The 18,125-nt window shown below is 37.2% G+C and overlaps 1 protein-coding gene across 1 annotated transcript in view; it reads left to right on the top strand.

Moving 5' to 3' along the window:
• LOC109165340 (sister chromatid cohesion protein PDS5-like) overlaps positions 1-12,544 on the top strand; it is a 31,517-nt gene extending 18,973 nt beyond the window's left edge. The window contains exons 6-12 of the mRNA XM_019314059.1: positions 4,603-4,671; positions 5,561-5,678; positions 5,761-5,977; positions 10,706-10,791; positions 11,337-11,388; positions 12,017-12,173; positions 12,282-12,544. Of these exons, the coding sequence (XP_019169604.1) occupies positions 4,603-4,671; positions 5,561-5,678; positions 5,761-5,807 (234 nt within the window). The 3' untranslated portion in view covers positions 5,808-5,977; positions 10,706-10,791; positions 11,337-11,388; positions 12,017-12,173; positions 12,282-12,544. The remainder of the gene's footprint in view (positions 1-4,602; positions 4,672-5,560; positions 5,679-5,760; positions 5,978-10,705; positions 10,792-11,336; positions 11,389-12,016; positions 12,174-12,281) is intronic.
• The last annotated feature ends 5,581 nt before the right edge of the window (positions 12,545-18,125 follow it).

Below are 18,125 nucleotides of genomic sequence, written 5' to 3'. Positions count from 1 at the left end.
ATGAAAGACAGGATTGGATGCAATATGCAAGGCTGCTTGATTGTCGCACATTAGTTTAATAGGCCCTTTCATGCAAAGATTTAATTCAGTCAAGAGATGCTTTAACCAGATTAGTTCACATGTTCCCAAGGCTATTGACCGATATTCTGCCTCTGCACTCGATCGAGCCACCACATTTTGCTTCTTACTTTTCCAAGATACTAGATTGCCACCAAGGAAAACGCAGTACCCTGATGTTGACTTTCTATCCCAAGAGCACCCAGCCCAATCTGCATCAGTATAACCAACAATCTCTGTATTTCCACGATCCTTGTATAAAACACCGTTCCCGGGAGACTTCTTGATGTATCGTAGGATCCTAATGACAGCTTCCCAATGGCTATCACACGGAGAAGCCAAAAATTGACTCACAACGCTAACTGCAAAAGAGATGTCAGGGCGAGTGACGGTTAAGTACAACAATTTTCCAACCAATCTTCGATATCTTCCTGGATTTGAAAAGGGCTTCCCTTGTTCCGGTACAAGCTTAATGTTAGGATCCATGGGAGTATCAATAGGTCTGCAATCACTCATACCTGTTTCCTCTAATATGTCTAAAGCATATTTTCGTTGAGATATACAAATCCCTTGCTTTGACTGGGCAACTTCTATCCCTAAGAAGTATTTTAATTTTCCAAGGTCTTTTGTCTCAAAATGTTGGAAAAGATGTTGCTTTAGCTGGAGTATTCCTTCTGCATCATCTCCTGTGATAACAATATCATCGACATAAACAACAAGATAAACGCTCTTACCATGTCGATGCCGGTAGAATACAGAATGATCCACTTTGCTTTGGACTAACCCAAACTCTTGCAGAACTGTACTAAAACGTCCGAACCAGGCACGTGGAGACTGTTTCAATCCATAAAGAGAACGTTTTAATTTGCAAACCAAATCAGTCTCCCCCCCTTGAGCAACAAAACCCGGAGGTTGCTCCATATACACCTCTTCTTTTAGATCCCCATGTAAAAAGGCATTCTTGATGTCAAGTTGGTATAGAGGCCAATGATGGATGGCAGCAATAGACAGAAAGATTCTGATAGAAGAGATCTTGGCTACGGGTGAGAACGTATCAGTGTAATCAACGCCAAACACTTGAGTATACCCCTTGGCTACAAGGCGAGCTTTGAGTCTATCTATCTGTCCATCAGGCCCAACTTTGACATTATAAACCCAACGACAACCAACAACTGTTTTGCCAGGAAGTAATGGAACCAAGTCCCAAGTTCCCGAGGATTGCAAAGCAACCATTTCATCTACCATAGCTTGCTGCCAACCAGGATGGGAAAGTGCTTCCCTAACCGAATTAGGAACAGAAACAGATGATAAACTGGAGATGAAAGCATTGTAAACAGGGGAAAACCGGTGATAAGAGACAAAATTATATATAGGGTAGGGATTGCGAGTAGACCGGTTACCTACCCGACTAGCAATGGGCGGACTGGAGATTGGAGCAGGACCCGAATCCGAGGGAAGGGACCGCTCAGGAGATGAATCAGCAGGTTCAATGTTTGCAGCAGTAGTGGTTGGTGGTAATTTTGACCGACGATGATAGGTGAACTGGAAAGGAGAAACAGTGTGGGTTTGTGATGGATTGGGAGGTAGGACAACAGGAGATATTGGTATTTCTGTCCCTCCTTCAAATGAGGGAACTGGTAGGACATCAGGAAAAGGATCCACCACCCTTATAGAGTCAGATGAAAAGAACGGAGTGTACTCAAAGAAGGTAACATTTGGTGATACATAGAATCGCTGTGTCTCAGGACAATAACACCTGAACCCTTTTTGAACCCTAGAGTACCCCACAAAAATACATTTCAAGGACTTGGGTGACAGTTTATCACGACCAGGAGTAATATCCCGAACAAAGCAAGTGCAACCAAAAACCCTCAGCGGAAGCTTGTGTAATGACTCTTGAGGAAACAATATGTTATAAGGTATTTTGCCATGTAGAACAGACGATGGCATACGGTTAATAAGGTAACATGAGTGGAGGATAGCATCTCCCCAGAAATAAGAGGGAACCTTATAGTGAAGGAGCATAGTCCGAGCGGTTTCCACTAGATGCCTATTCTTTCGTTCAGACACACCATTCTGTTGTGGAGTATCTGGACAAGAAGACTCATGGAGAATACCTTCAGAGTCAAGGAGGGTAGACAAAGGAGTATTGAAATATTCCCTGGCATTATCACTTCGAAGAACTTTAATAGAGACTCCAAATTGATTCTTGATTTCATTATGAAATTTCTGAAAGATGTTGAATAGATCAGAACGTCGTTGCATTAGGAAAACCCAAGTACAACGCGAAAAGTCATCAATAAAAGTAACAAAATATTTAAAACCTAACACAGAAGTGACACGACAAGGGCCCCAAATATCACTGTGAACTAAGGAAAAAGGGGATGAGGACACTTTATTAACCCGTTCAGGAAAGGAGGTTCTTGAATGTTTCCCAAATTGACAAGATTCACACTCTAGTGAAGACAGCTTTGAGAGACTCGGTTCAAGTTGTTGTAGTTTCTTCAAACTTGGATGACCTAGACGACAATGAGTAAGGGAAGGAGAAATAGTAGCACTACAGACAGCGGAAGCAGGAGTGGATAGACGGTATAACCCTTTTGATTCATACCCCGAGCCAATCGTCTTCCCCGAACGACGGTCCTGTATAACAACCGAATCAGGAGAAAAAGTGACAAGACAATCAAGAGAACGAGTAAGTTGACGAATGGAAATCAAATTAAAAGGACAAGTAGGTATATGCAAGACTGATGACAAGGGTAAATCAGGAAGAGGTCTTGCTTTACCAACTCCTTTAGCAGAACATATGGATCCATTACCAAACACAATGGACGGAAGAGACTTAGAGTTTGTGAGATGGGTCAATAAGGAAGAATTACCACATATATGTTCGGAGGCACCTGAATCAAGGACCCAGGGTCCGAGAGGTCCAGATTGAGAAACAAGGGCAGCATGAGTCTCTCCCGTATGAGCCAAAGGAGTGAAAACAGTAGCTTGGGCATTAGCCTTAAACCGTGCAAACTCTTCATATTCTGCAAGAGAGACATTTTTAGAACCTGATTCTTCTAGTTTGAGTTGAGCCACATTTGTAGGAGCAGTCAACGGTTTCCCATGCAGTTTCCAACATCGGTCCCGTGTGTGTCCAGATCTATTGCAGTAATCACAGTATCTAGCATTTTTCTGCCCACTACGATCTTTATTCCGATTGCCCAGATTATTACCACGACTTCCTTGAATCACAAGAGCAGATTGTTCTGTAGTGGATGCAGAAGTTTCACCAGGAAAAGAGGCCACTTGAAGAAGGCGTTTGAACAACTCTTGGACCCCTGGCACACCTTTATCCCCAAGAATCTGGTTTCGAGTATTCTCAAACTCGGGGCCTAATTTAGTCAAAACCAGAACAACAAAAAACTTTTCACGTTGGGCAATCTGTTCATCAGGTGTCCCTCCAACGGGTAAAAGCTTATTAAACTCAGTTAATAAACTTTGAGTTTTCCCAAGAAAGGCTTCCATACTCATACCATCCTTCTTTAAATTAACCAAATTATCAACAACTGTGTAACATTGTGAAATATCATTAGTGTACAAGGATTTGGCTTGACTCCATACCTCAACACATGTTTTAAAAACTCTAAATAGTTGAATTAACTCAGGTGAAAGGGATTGCCATAGAAGACTACAAAGTTGTGCATCCACCCTTTTCCAAATTGCCTTCTCATTTTCTGGTACCTCAGTTTCTACCCCATGTTCCAAGTGGTCAATAACACCCTGGCCCATAAACCACATTTCAACGGCATCCGACCAAGAGTGGTAGTTTTGTGACCCACATAATTTTTCAGAGGTAATAACTGGATTTCCAGATAAATTAGGCACAAACACTGAGCGAGAAATAGCATTTTCAACATTGGTAGAAGTAGCATTTTCAACATTGGTAGAAGTTTCCTTGGTTCCAGTTGAAGACATGGTTGATAAAAAGGAAGAATATTACCAGGAAAGCCAGAGGAGGGTCGAAAATGAAACTGGAAAATATCGCCGGAAAATATCGCCGGAGGAGGTCTCACGCGCCGGCGCGTGGAGGCGCGTGGCGGCGGAAGGCTGCGCGTGAGGTGGCGCGTGAGGGCGCGTGCGGCGGCGGTTTGAGACGGGACTTCGACGGCCGGGGTCGCCTGCACTTCCTGACCGGCGGTGGTTCTTCGGAATTTTATGAAAACTTGCGATGAGGAGTTTTCGAAGAAGAAGCGTAGACAGACCCTGCACTGCTACTGTTCATCCTCGAAATGCTCGGAAATAAAAAGGGGTTCAGGCCAATGGTGGCTCTGATACCATGTTGAAGGAGTTTGGAGAATAAAGTATTGTCTTGTTATTTACACTCTGTCTACAAGCAACTACACAGAAGATGGAATACTAATAGGGCCCTAGAGATACTAACAGACATAGAAACTGAACAGTCATAGGAAATAATAAAAGCATAATAATGAGTCTTAATGAGTCTTAATGAGTCTCAATAATGAGTCATTAATTTTAGAATTAATGACAAATATGAACATGAATTTGGATGATTATTCTAAAATACTTGGCTCAATATTGCATGAAGTTCCTGAGGGAGAAAAGATGGTATCTATGTGTTTGCGTATTTTTCATTAAACTTGTTGACTTTCTACTGTTGTATTTCCTTTGAAGATCAAAAGATGTTTATAGATTAAGATAATTTGGGTGTGTTCAGCGTATGCTCTTGGATAGAATGAGTAGTTGGAATCTGTAGAAGGCTAGAGGCTAGGTGAAGGGAGTAGACATTAAAAATGACGTACTATTGCTAGAAGCTGATGTAGGCATGTAGCATTAATGAGAATGAAATGGAGAAACAGAATCCATATAACTGAACTTAACTAGGCTAGGATTGGTTGAGTTGGGTTGAGGTTATGCCCTCAAGCTTCAAAACATTGTTATCTATTATCTGCTGTCAGCGTAAGGTTTGGTAGTCAAGAGATGCATTAATTTTTGGGAAAATTGCAATTTGGTCCTTCAGTTATAACAACGGTACAAACTTAGTCCCTGAGTTATATGCGTGACCATCTTTAACCCCTAAGTTATGCACGAAGTGGAGATTATAGTCCCTCAGGGACTTTCTACCACCAATTTGTCACTTACTAAAGTGGCTGATTTGGTCCTTCAAGGACTCAAATTGCCACTCCATGCATCACTTACGGGTTAAAGATGGTCACGCATATAACTCAGGGACTAAGTCTGTACCACAAGTATAACTGGAGGACCAAAAATGCAATTTTCCCTTAATTTTAAAATCATAGAACCATTTATCCTTAAAGAAGAAGTCTTTAATACTGTCTAGATTTAAGTCATGGGCATCTGATCTGCTTGTTTTATGCTGTCACTTGCCATTCTACATTGAGATATGATGAATATGATATTCTTCCGTGTTTGTGGGAGGAGGGGGTTTCCTTCTAATGGATAACAATCTATTTTTCATTTTTTCGTGAATGATCAGGTGGAAAATGCTGGTTCTGTACCACCTGTAGAAGGAACATCTGCTCTTCAACTTCCTCAGGTACCACTACTGGATGCCACTCAAACAATGAATAACAATAACAATAACCTGGAACTTGATGGGTCATTGAAGGCATCTTTTGGGATGAACGAAAGCAAACGCTCTGATGAAGAACCTACTATCAAGAAGGAACAAGATAAGAAATCTTGGAGCTCATTGGACATTAATGCAACTTCAATTGTGTTAACTTTGCCAGCTGTAACTGGAAAGGAGTCTGTGACTAAGCCTGATGTGTTAGCCCCCAGCAGCACAAAAAGTCCTTGCAAAAGGGGCCAACCAAAGAAGAATCAGACAGATCTCACCGTGCAAAAGAGATATGAAGGGACTAGGTCTGCCCAGAGAAAACTTAAAGAAAAGGTACTACTGTAATGGTGCTTGCAGATTCTCTAGATTTCTGGTTAGAGTAATCTTTGTGATTCTATCTATTCAGTTTGCTAATCATTATATTTCTGCATTGCCTTAACCCATAACTAATTGGTTTGCATCTCTTTATTGAGTTCTATTAAAACTTAAATTTCCATCTGCCTCTTTCTGTTCTATCTCTAATTAGTACCATATTAGTGGTTTAGGATATCTTACTGCTAAATTCTGTCCTCTAATTAGTACCATATTAGTGGTGTTTGGCTGCATAATGGAAAACTGTCTTTATGTATTTGGTTCATTTTCCAGAGAATGAGCAAGAAAACATACAATAGATGTGACTTCATGTACAAACCCCAAAAAAAAAAAAAAATTAATTTTTTTAATAACATTGAACTGGTTTCCTTGCCGGAAACTAGACCAGAGACTGGTTTGATTTCCGAAAAGGAAACCAATCGCCGGAAACCAGATTAGTCAAGGAAACCAATCTGGTTTCCGGTATCTGGTTTTCCAAGTCGGGAACCAAACTGGTTTCCGACTTGGAAACCCAGATTTTGGATTTCCATGTCAGAAACCAATCCAGATTGGTTTCTGACATGGAAATCCAGAACTAGATGATTCCAAGTCGGAAAATAGTTTCCGATGTCGAGAAGTGATGCGATGTCGAGAAGCGAAGCGATGAAGAAGCCTGAAGCGGAAAATGACTTCCCCTAAAAAAAAAAAAAAGGGGAAGTAATTTTCCATAAAAATGACTCTATTTTCCATTGACCCAATTTCATTTTCCTTTGACTTTAGTTTTTCTTACTTACCAAACACTAGAAATCATTTTCCGCGTTTCCAAACACACCCTTAATGTATTCCAAGAAAATAAAAAAATTAGGAACTTAGTATCATATTCTCCTTCTTGCAACCAGTGCACCCCTAGACATATGTTGAACTTGAGGTATCTCAGCATTAAATCATTTCCACCGTAAGTGTACCAAAAAAGAATGCATAATTGGTAATACTATATTATTGCACTTTCCAACGAGTGTGTTGATTGTGAGGGATTGAAAAGCCTAGTGGGTGGTGACTAAGTGGAAGCAAAATATGTGAGAATACTTGGAATAGAGAGAATATATGATTATGTTAATAATAATAGATTGTCTCTCTATGTTTCTTGAACGGTATAGAGTGTATAGAGATTCTATATTTATAGAAACATTGGGTTAAACCACTCCTACCTTGAATAGGAAATCAAGATTACTCCTAATAGGAATAGGACTAAGGCTTCCTATTATTCAACACTCCCCTCAAGCTGGAATATCTAGAAGTTCCACGCTTGAATTAAAACAAACACTCCACCTGACTCAAAATTACAAATGAAGATTAAATGCCGCTAGAGGATAATAGTGTTGAATGTCGTCGGAAGACATGGCACTATACAAAACCCTTGGAAATGAAGTTGAAAGCATCAAGGATGGATTTGAACATGAACAAGCTCAAGCTAACAAAGTGACACAAACACTCTTGAACAAATGTAAAAAAGCCTTCATCAAGAGTAGAGGTGAAATGGAGCAGGGGCAATAAATGGGTACATATGGTCCCTAGCAATGAAGATAGCCAAAGCGATAAAGAGAAGCCCCATAGCAATGAAAGAACAAAACATGCGTGGTTCATGGTAATACTCCCCTAGCCACCCTTTCTTGAAACTTGAGAAATAATAAATGGCCTTTGGACATAAAATATTATAGTGCCGATTGCCGAAATTAAACACCCTCAGGGAACAAATAAGGCACACTGAAAATGAAGAAGCAAATATGGTAATACCAAAATTGAACTCCCTCAGGAAAGAAACTTGACAACGGATCCAAAAATCCTTTAAATTTCATAAAAGACCAAAATTTAGCGAAAAAGGGACAATGGAACACCATTGGCGATTCTTCGAACAAGAACCTATGCAAGACAGTTGGAAAAGTTGATTTCACATATCTCACTATGAGAAAGAGATTTGAAGCAACTAGGCCTTCCAAGGGAAATCGTGGGAGGAGTTCATGCAAGAGTAAGGTATCTCCTAGTTTGACTGTACGTATAAAGAAGAAGGAAAAAGAAATAGCCAATGATGCAGACTTGCAGAGAAGTCATCTCTTCAACGAAATCAGCACCAAAATATAAGCACAAGAACTAAACACTTGAGGAAGCAAGCTTTAAACAAAGGAATGGTACCATTGTAATGTTTTATATGAAGAGTCATATTTTTAAAGTTTAGGTTTCTTACTTGTATATATACTCTGTTGTACCAACCATTTGAGTCTATCAAATCCAAGTATCTTTCTTCACATGGTAACAAACTAGGCTCCTTTCACCAACAAAATTCCCTTTTTTTTTTTTTCTTCTTACCAAATCAATTTTGTTTTCCTCTTGCACGATAACCGTTCTTGTCCCGATGCATCTCTGGCTGTTGTTTGAAAAACTAACACCACAATCTTACTCAGAAGTCAGGACGACGTCACCGTGAAGGGCTATCGCAAAAAACTCAACTTTGCCTTAACCCGTATTGAATTGATTGCATTTCATTATGATCCTATGATTATTAGGGTGTTGTCAATTTCAGTCCACAACTTTCAAAACTAGCAATTTAGTACCGTAACTATTTAATTTTTATCAATTTTAGTCAGTATGGCCAAATTTCTAGCCAATTATCGCCAATTTTTATCCACATCTCACCTGCCTCTATATTAATTCAAACAATGGTTTACAAATTATCTTTCATTTTAACACTGAATTAAAAGATTTCGGCGACAATTGGCCGACAATTTGACGGGGCTGACTAAAATTGATAAAAAATTGAAAAGTTAGGGTATTAAATTGTTAGTTTTGAAAGTTGTGGACTCAAATTGACAACACCCCAATAGTCATATGACCAAAAGTGAAATTTACTCTTGAACTTTATTATAACTTACAATTTGCAGTGAAAAATTGGGATATAATTAGTACCATGGTAAACACTGTCCCCCATGGCCCCATTAATGTACCCAAAAAAATAAAAAATTAAAAACTTAGTATCATGTTATCCTTCTTGCAACCAGTGACTCCTAGACATATGTTGAACTTGAGGTAACTCAACGGTAAATCCTATCCGCCACAAGTGTACCCAAAATGGATGCATAAAAGATTATACCATATTATTGCACTTTCCGATGAGTGCAACCAATGTTGCAAAAATCCCGCCTAGGCACCGATTAATCGACGCCTAGGTGCTGGCCGGCCGCCTAGCGTATCATCAGCATCGGTGGTCTAGGCGCCTGGCCGGCTAGCCGACCGACTAGGCCGCCTAGGCCTCCTAGGCGCCGACTAGGTCTCCTAGGCACCGACTAGATCGCCTAGGCACCAACTAGGTCGCCTAGTCGGTCAATTAACTATTGGTCCATTCTTTTTTAAATGAGTTATTTTACTCAAAACAACATCGTTTTGAGCGAAATAACCCTAAATTATTCAAACTCTAGATGTTTTTTAGGTTAATATTTAATATTTTAGTATTAACTATTAAAGTATTGAAAAGTCTTAAAAAATTTAAAAATTTTAAATTAATTTTTTAAAAATAAAAAATACACTGGCGCCTAGGCGCCGATTAATCCCGCCTAGGCGCCCTAGGCGCTAGGCGCTCCCCAAGCGCCCGATGGGCGCCTAGCGATTTTTTCAACCATGAGTGCAACCCTAGATGTGTGTTGACCTTATTGAAACAATATTAGTTGATTCTCTTTGTCTGCCTTGAGAAGGGTCACATTCTACTTTGTTTCAAAAAAAGTTGTTTTTAATATGATCATCTCTTATGTTCCAATATAGCAGAATTCTTTAAAAATTAGGCAAGTACCATTTCTTATGTATTTTATTGAATATATACTTATTAGTTATTACTCCAGAATATAAATTTTTATTTTCAAAATTCAATTTATTAGTATAAAAACATAAGCTTGGTTAAATTGGCTGAGAGAATTGTAAAAGGGGCACAAATGGGATGGTGAGTAATTCATTTTGGATTATTAATAGAAAGAAAAAAAAATGTCCGGAGACACATTTTGGAAATGAGAATTCTTAAAGCTTCATTTCCCTAATGTGTCTTTTGGAAGACTTTACTATATTCATCCTATCAAAATCCGCATTAGAGAATGCATCTTTTAACCCCATTTTTAAACACTTCTGCTCAATTGCCTGAAATCTTTCTATATGAAGTCTTTACGGAGGCAATCATGTTTGTGACGGTGAGGATTAGGGAGAATGTCTGATGCATTTCATAGGAGATAAGAAGTAAAGCTTTTCATCTAAATCCAACTTCCTTTATGACTATGGAAGAACTTGGCATTTATCAAGTGAACCTTTTTCACTGAAAATATAATTTTTTTTTTTTCCCACAAGTCATATTTATGAAATGCAGTTTTCTTAAGATTACATTTCTAAGATGCGACATCTTTTAATTTTCTTAGCAACTACAAATGTTATATAGTACTATTATTTTGCTACTGAAAATTGGGTAATACATAATTAGTCTTCATTAAAATTTGCTTATTTTTGACATTTTGTATAAAGTAAATAAAATATGTATAATTTATGAACTTCCCAGTATAGCCATTTCATTGATATTTTGCATCTAACTATGACATTTTACCCTATTTGTTTTATATCTCATTACTCTCTTTTGGGCAAAATAACTAAATGTGTACACTTATGGTTTTTATTCATATTCAGGATTCTAAAAAGCTTCATACTATTAAAGATTACGGAAAAGAGTTGGTAGGGGCTAAAGTCAAAGTCTGGTGGCCCCGGGATAGAAGGTAAGTACTTAAGAAGGGCAAATTGAATGACTGTCTTAGTACCATTGAAATAGAACGCTTCACTTGTTCCATTATTACCTATTGAGATGGAAAGCATCACTTGTTTCATTGATTACAACATTTGACAATTTCCCTCAGTTGTTAACAGCTTGTGTTTTTGAACTTCAAATTCAATTTTATAAATTTGACACCTAAGGTTATAGGTCTGAAAGATGAATCCTTTTGAGATATCGCATTTACATTATTTGAATCCTATGGTAAATATATACAAATTGTTGCATTTAATTTGTAAACATGTAGCTTATGCACTTTTGATTTATTCTTTTGATATGTATTTTTAAAGTTTTGCTTTTTTAAGTCTAAGAAGCGCTGTCAAGGACCCTGTGGTCCAATGACACCATGTTGCTCCCTTATATGGGAGGTTGTGGGTTTGAGCCTCAACAGATACTACATTGTAATAGAGTCAGTAGCATTCAAAAAAAAAAAAAGAAAAATAAATTATGCAAGCAATTCTTGTCATATTTTCTGTTCTTTTCTCTTTACAGGTTTTATGAGGGAGTGATTTCTTCTTTTAACCCTAAGACGGAAAAGCACAAGGTACATAAGCCCAACGGGCAGATATTTCTGTATTTTATGTGTTGCATATAATTGCCCTTTGGATATACTATTTTCTATCTTCAAAAATAGGATTTTCCAAGATAAAGGGCAAATGCTCTTCCCTAACAATTTGCTTTTCTAGGATAGTGATATTTAGGCTGAGTTTGACGCATCTTGACTACTCATGCTCCATTATGTTGGCAATTATAAACCAACTCCCATTATTCTAATTTCTGCCCAATCCATTTCGAGATATTTCTCCAGTATTTGTTTGTCAATAACGCACTAATCTTTTTACTTAGAGGCCAAATGTTGAACTACACAAAGCCAAGCCCAGGAGAGCAGGTTTTAAGTAGAGGGCATAGCCTTCTTGTACCTAGATTAACAAGAGCTAGGGAAAAGCCCCAAAGGTCTATAATTATAGTTTAAAGCCTTAAAGCACATTAAAAATGTGGTGGAATCATGTGTTTGTTTCCTCTATTTCAAGAGAGCAATCAGAGCATGCATTGATTCTTAATCACATTCATGGAAAGATTTTAAACATCTGTATCATGATGTATTGGCTTTATCTCGTATCTTCCTTTAATTTTAATGTGCTAAGTTGCTTTCTGTTACTGTACTGTTGTAGGTCATATACATTGATGATGATGTAGAAATCTTGAATCTCAGATGTGAGCGCTGGGAATTGCTTGAAGAGGTTCCAGTCAAAGAAGTGAGTTAAATCCTACGTTGTACATTATCTAGTTAGCAAGCTATGATTTCTTGAAGAGGTTCCAGTCAAAGAAGTGAGTTAAATTCCCACATTGTACATTGTATATTATCTAGTTAGCAAGCTATGATTTTATTGGTTAGCCAACTGCCTCGTTGTAACATAACGTGGATGCAATTTACAGGGGCGTGTAACTGACTGACTTTGCTTTCTGATTGAGTAAAGAGGAAGAGGAAGGGAGATAAGGACGCCGTCGTTTTACTTTTTTTAAAAAATCATTTTTAATTGCCGTTAGTTACGTAAACATATGTTCATAATTTTATAATTTCACATTCTGAATGTATAGTTATGAAGTTATGGATGTGTAGTTATGCAATTCTGAATGTATAGTTATGAAGTTATGGATGTGTAGTTATGCAATTCTGAATGTATAGTTATGAAGTTATGCAATTCTGAATGTATAGTTATGAAGTTAATGGATGTGTAGTTATGCAATTCTGAATGTATAGTTATGAAGTTATGAATGTATAGTTATGCAATTTTGAATGTATAGTTATGAAGTTATGGATGTGTAATAAAAAAAATGATTGGTGGAGTTAAACGGTGTCACAAACGGCACTGTTATTCCACAATAGTGAAACGACGTCGTTTGCAACTGTGTGCACCATGCATGGTGCACACGGTTGCACAGCATAACAATTGTTCTTCGGCAAATTATATCGTGCACCAAGGTGCACCTTAAAAGTTTATGTGTATTATTATATATTATGTTAGATCAGATTGTGTATTATGTTAGAAGTTTATGTGTATTTTACTATACAAATATGTACATATGAAACATGGGATTTTTAGGGTGCACAATGCATTGTGCGCCCTGGTGCACGATATACCAATTATATTTCTTTTACATGAAATAGTTGTTAGCTGATAGCTGTTAGTTGATTGACCGATTGAGTTTGTGGGTTTGACTATTTGATTGCATTAACTGATTGTAGAAAGATGTTTGGTAAATTAGCTGTTAGTTGATAACTGATTACATGCAAAATGACATTCTTAAAATGTTGATCGAAAAAGTTGCTTTGAATAGTTTTTTTAATTTTAGCATTTTGAATCAATCAACTATTACAAAAAGTTAATTAATCAAACACTTATATTTTGACTGTTTAATCAAGTTAAACAGCTAATAGTGGTCAAATAAACTAAAATTGACTAATAAGCTATTTATGTTACCAAACATAGCCTTAAAACAAGTTAAGGGTGTAGACACGACGGTTATAGTCAAACCTGTGGCCGAAAAAAATAGCTGGCACAAAATGCCCCGAGTCGTAGGTACATTTTACGAATCACATTTTAATTATGACGCATTTTATATTTTATTTAAAAAATTAATTCACACACAATTTTAAATTTATAAAAGAAAATACATATATCCCCTCTCAATTTTTACCTCCAAACTTTTCCTGGTTTCATTCATTGGGTGAATGAATTGATAAATTCACCACACCCCCGAGATTTCATCTCATTTTGATTTTGATTCTTCTTTTATGTTATTTTAATTTGATTTATTTTTATTTTATGTTATTTTAATTTAAATGATTTTATGTTATTTTAATTTAAATGATTTTATGTTATTTTAATTTGACTTATTTTTTATATTGGGTTGGCACCGTGGATAGGGGTGTTAGCGAACAGAGCTTTCGGCAAACTACTCGTGTTCGTGTTCGTGTTCGGTAAGCGTTCGTTTATGTTCGTTTGTTAAGGTAAACGAACATTAACAAACAAAATTTAGAGCTCGGTTAATAAACGAACAGAGCTTGAACAGTTGTAAGCTCGTTTGCTAATAGATCGTGAACAAGCTCGTTTGTGTTTGTTTACTAATGTTCGTGAACAAGCTCGTTTATGTTCGTTTAATAATGTTCGTGAACAAGCTCGTTTGTGTTCGTTTAATAATGTTCGCGAACATGTTTACAAACATATATATTATATTATATTAGTTATGTAGTTGTGTTATTTGTTTGATTATTGTTCGTGAACGTAGATTATTTATTGTTCACGAACAAATTGTGATCATGAACATGTGCATGTGTTTGTTTATTAAGTGTTCGTAAACGTAAATAAATATGTTCGTGAACGTGCTTGTTAATGAACATGTTTGTGAACGTGTTTGTTAATGTTAACGAACATGTTTGCAAACGTGTTCACGAACGTTAACAAACACGTTCGCGAACATGTTCGTTAATGTTAACAAACACGTTCGTGAACGTGTTCGCGAACGTTAACGAACACTAACAAACGCTTAACAAACGAACACGAACAGGATTTTCAAAAACCTTAACAAACGAACACGAACACGAACACTCCAAATTTCTTAACAAACGAACACGAACACTCCGTTCGTTTATGTTCGGTTCGTTAACAGCCCTAACCGTGGACAAGGGTTAAGGGCAAATTATGCTGTGCATCTGTATGCACCATGCATGGTGCATACGGATGCAAAACCGACGTCGTTTTATTAAAAACGCGCGTCTCCCCTTAAAAAAAAAAAACAGGTTCGATTCCCAGCAACAACATATGAACTAAAATTTCAGAATCGATGAACTATAATTCCATAATCGATGAACTAAAATTCCAGAATCTAATCTATGAACTAAAAATTCCAAAATGAATGAACTAAAATTCCAGAATCTATGAACTAAAATTTCAGAATCGATGAACTACAATTCCAGAGTCGATGAACTATAATTCCAGAATCAATGAACTAAAATTCCATAATCTATGAACTAAAATTCCAGAATGAATGAACAACATAATGTTGTTGCTGGGAATCGAACCTGAATTTTTTTTTAAAAGGGAAGACGCGCGTTTTTAATAAAACTACGTCGTTTTTGCATCCGTATGCACCATGCATGGTGCATACGGATGCATAGCATAACTACCCAGGGTTAAGCATCAATGGCTGAGTGGTGAAAATTAATAAATAAATTTAATTAACAATCGTGATGAGTTAATTCCAGCAATGGTCCTCCGACTATTGCGATTTTTCAAAATTAGTCATCGACTTTTAATTTAGAAAAAAAAAAAAAGACACTTGACTTTCATATTTGTTTCAACAATGGTCCTTCCGTCAAATATCAGTTAAAGTGGCGTTAAGTAAAGGGGTAGTGTAGTCACTTCTTTAATTGCTTTCTTCTTCCTCTTGCAAATACGTATCCAAACCTATAATATATGCCTACCACACCATCATACACCCATTCTTCTTCCTCTTGCCTATCCTTGTTGTTTTAACACTCTTCAAATTGCCAGGGTCACTTTCACCAGTACACCCATCAGAAACCCCAGCTTCCATATCTTGCACTATAGATGCAAGCCCATCATCATCCTCAAAAAAGCAAGACCTCCTTCAGTCCTTCTTGCTGTTCCTATTGCAGAGGAGTCCATATTAATAACTTTTAATTGTATCTCTCTTATTGAGAGAGATAGGGGGAGAGAGAGAAATAAGGATGAGCATGTGGAGGTGTGGAGCTAGAAATGGGGGAGGTTATAAAGAAGGTTTATGATACGATCCCACATCGGCTCCACAAGAGATTGTGGAATGGTACTTAAGTTGGGGTCAAACCTCCACTCATGAGCTAGCTTTTGTAGTGGAATTAGGGTATTTGCTTGAGTACCGTATCAGATTGGTAGAGGGATTCTGTATGAAGGAAGATTTAGAGAGAGAGAGAGACCGGTTTCAGGGATTCTGCCAAGGGGATGGCTTTGTTGTTAGTAAGGTACGGAGGGGGATTCTGTATGTGCCAAGGGGATGGCTTTGTTGTTAGTAAGGTACGGAGGGAGGGAAGCGAGCCGAGGAGAAGTCGCCGGCGTCTGATGATGTAGGACTACACTATCCCTGTACTTAAGGCCTTAAGGTCGGCGTCGGCCTTGTGACCCTGGCAAGATGAAGAAGAAACCAATTAAGGAAACGACTACATTATCCCTCTACTTAAGGCCACGACCTTAACTAATGTTTGAAAGAAGGACTATTGCTGGAACAAATCAAGTATCATTTTTGTTTAAATTAAAAGTCGATGATCAATTTTCTGGAAAATTGCAATAGTCGGGGGATCATTGCTGGGATTTGATAAAGAAAATTTTGTAAAGAAAATATAGAAAGGATGTTTACAAAATATTGTGTTTATTATTTTCAAAAAATATAAAATATCAGAGAAATTAAGAACGCGCCAACAAGGTCATCTCCAACGCCCTTCTCCTCAAAAGACAAAAATACAAAACCGCTCTAAAGAGCTTTGGCGACAATAGGCAGTTGATTCTTAAGAGTGTGACTTAAAAGCGCATATGGAATTTTTTTGGTATGGAATGGAATTAATCACACAAAGAGCAGAAGAAACCAGACAGGATTACAAACTCAGCATTGTACAACCGCGCATAAATGAGCATATAAACCGATCCTTCTCTGTCAACTCCAATTCAGCATTTCTTTATCCGGATTTACATTTGCTGTATTTTGGGTGTCTAGGGGGTCCTCTTTTCGAGTGAAGTACAATTAATTTGGGTTCTCTAGTTCTAGGGCTTTCAGTCTTGAACTCTTGATTGAGGGGAGGGCTCTGTTCGCTGAGAATGATGGCTTCGGCTGCTGCTGCTGCACCTCTTCCTTCACAAAAGGAGCTTGAGGAAATGCTCATTCAGTCTGGAATTCAGCTCTCTACACCTCCTTCATCCACTGCCGAGCTTCTCAGCCTCCTTGACGTAAAATTCTTTCTCTTTTCTTTTGCATACAAAGGTTCAATTATGCTTGGTTTGGTTTTCATTAATGGGATTTCTTCGCCAGGCAAATGATTATAAAATTTTAGGGTCTCTTTTCCTGGCTGAAAGGATCAATTCTTATGTTGTTGTTGTTCTGTCTACGTTTTATTTAGAAATGTTTATGCTACAAATGTTATATAATTAATATTATTATTTTGCTACTGAAAATTTCATAATGCATAATTAGTCTTCATTAAAACTTTGCTTATTTTTTGACATTTTGAATAAAGTAAATAAAATATTTATAATTTGTGAACTTCCCAGTATAGCCATTTCATGGATATTTTGCATCTAAGTATGGCATTTTACCCTATTTGTTTTATATGTCATTACTGTCTTTTGGACAAAATTTATAACCAAATGTATACACTTATGGATTTTATTCATATTCAGGATTCTGAAAAGCTTCATACTATTAAAGATTACAGAAAAGAGTTGGTAGGGGCTAAAGTCAGAGTTTTGGTGGCCCCTAGATAAAAGGCAAGTACTTAAGATGGGTAAATGTAATGACTGTCTTAGTACCCATTGAAATAGAAAGCTTCACTTGTTCCATTAGTACCTATTGAAATGGAAAGCATCACTTGTGCCATTGATTACAACATTTGACAATTTCCATCAATTGTTATCAGCTTGTGTTTTTGAACTTCAAAGGCAATTTTATAAATTTGACACTTAAGGTTATAGGTCTCAAAGATGAATCCTTTTGAGATATCACATTTACATTATTTTAATCCTATGGTAAATATACAAATTGTTGCATTTAGTTTGTAAACATGTAGCTTATGCACTTTAAGATGTACTATTTAAGTTGTCTTGTAAATTGTGCAAGCGATTCTTGTTATATTTTCTGTTCTTTTCTCTTTACAGGTTTTATGAGTGAGTGATTTCTTCTTTTGACCCTAACACGAAAAAGCACAAGGTGCATAACCCCAACGTGCCGATATTTCAGTAGTTTATGTGTTGCATATAATTCCCTCTACTGCCCAATGAATATCCTACTTTCTATCTTCTAAAATAGGATTTTCCAAGACGAAGGGCAAAGGCCATTCCTTAACAGTTCGCTTTTCAAGGATACTGATATTTAGGCTGACTTTGACCCATTTTGACTACTCTCATGCTCCATTATGTTGGCAATTATAAACCCAGTGTCTAAGGGAGTTTTGAGTCTCAACTCTCAAGCAAATCCAATGTTTTCTTCTTTTCCATTTTTAAACTATTATACTTT

The sequence above is a fragment of the Ipomoea nil genome, unplaced genomic scaffold (genome assembly GCF_001879475.1).
Source record: "Ipomoea nil cultivar Tokyo-kokei standard unplaced genomic scaffold, Asagao_1.1 scaffold3069, whole genome shotgun sequence".
Classification (NCBI taxonomy): Eukaryota; Viridiplantae; Streptophyta; class Magnoliopsida; order Solanales; family Convolvulaceae; genus Ipomoea; species Ipomoea nil.
Note: the sequence above shows the minus strand (reverse complement) of the source record. Positions and strands in the feature narration are given on the sequence as shown.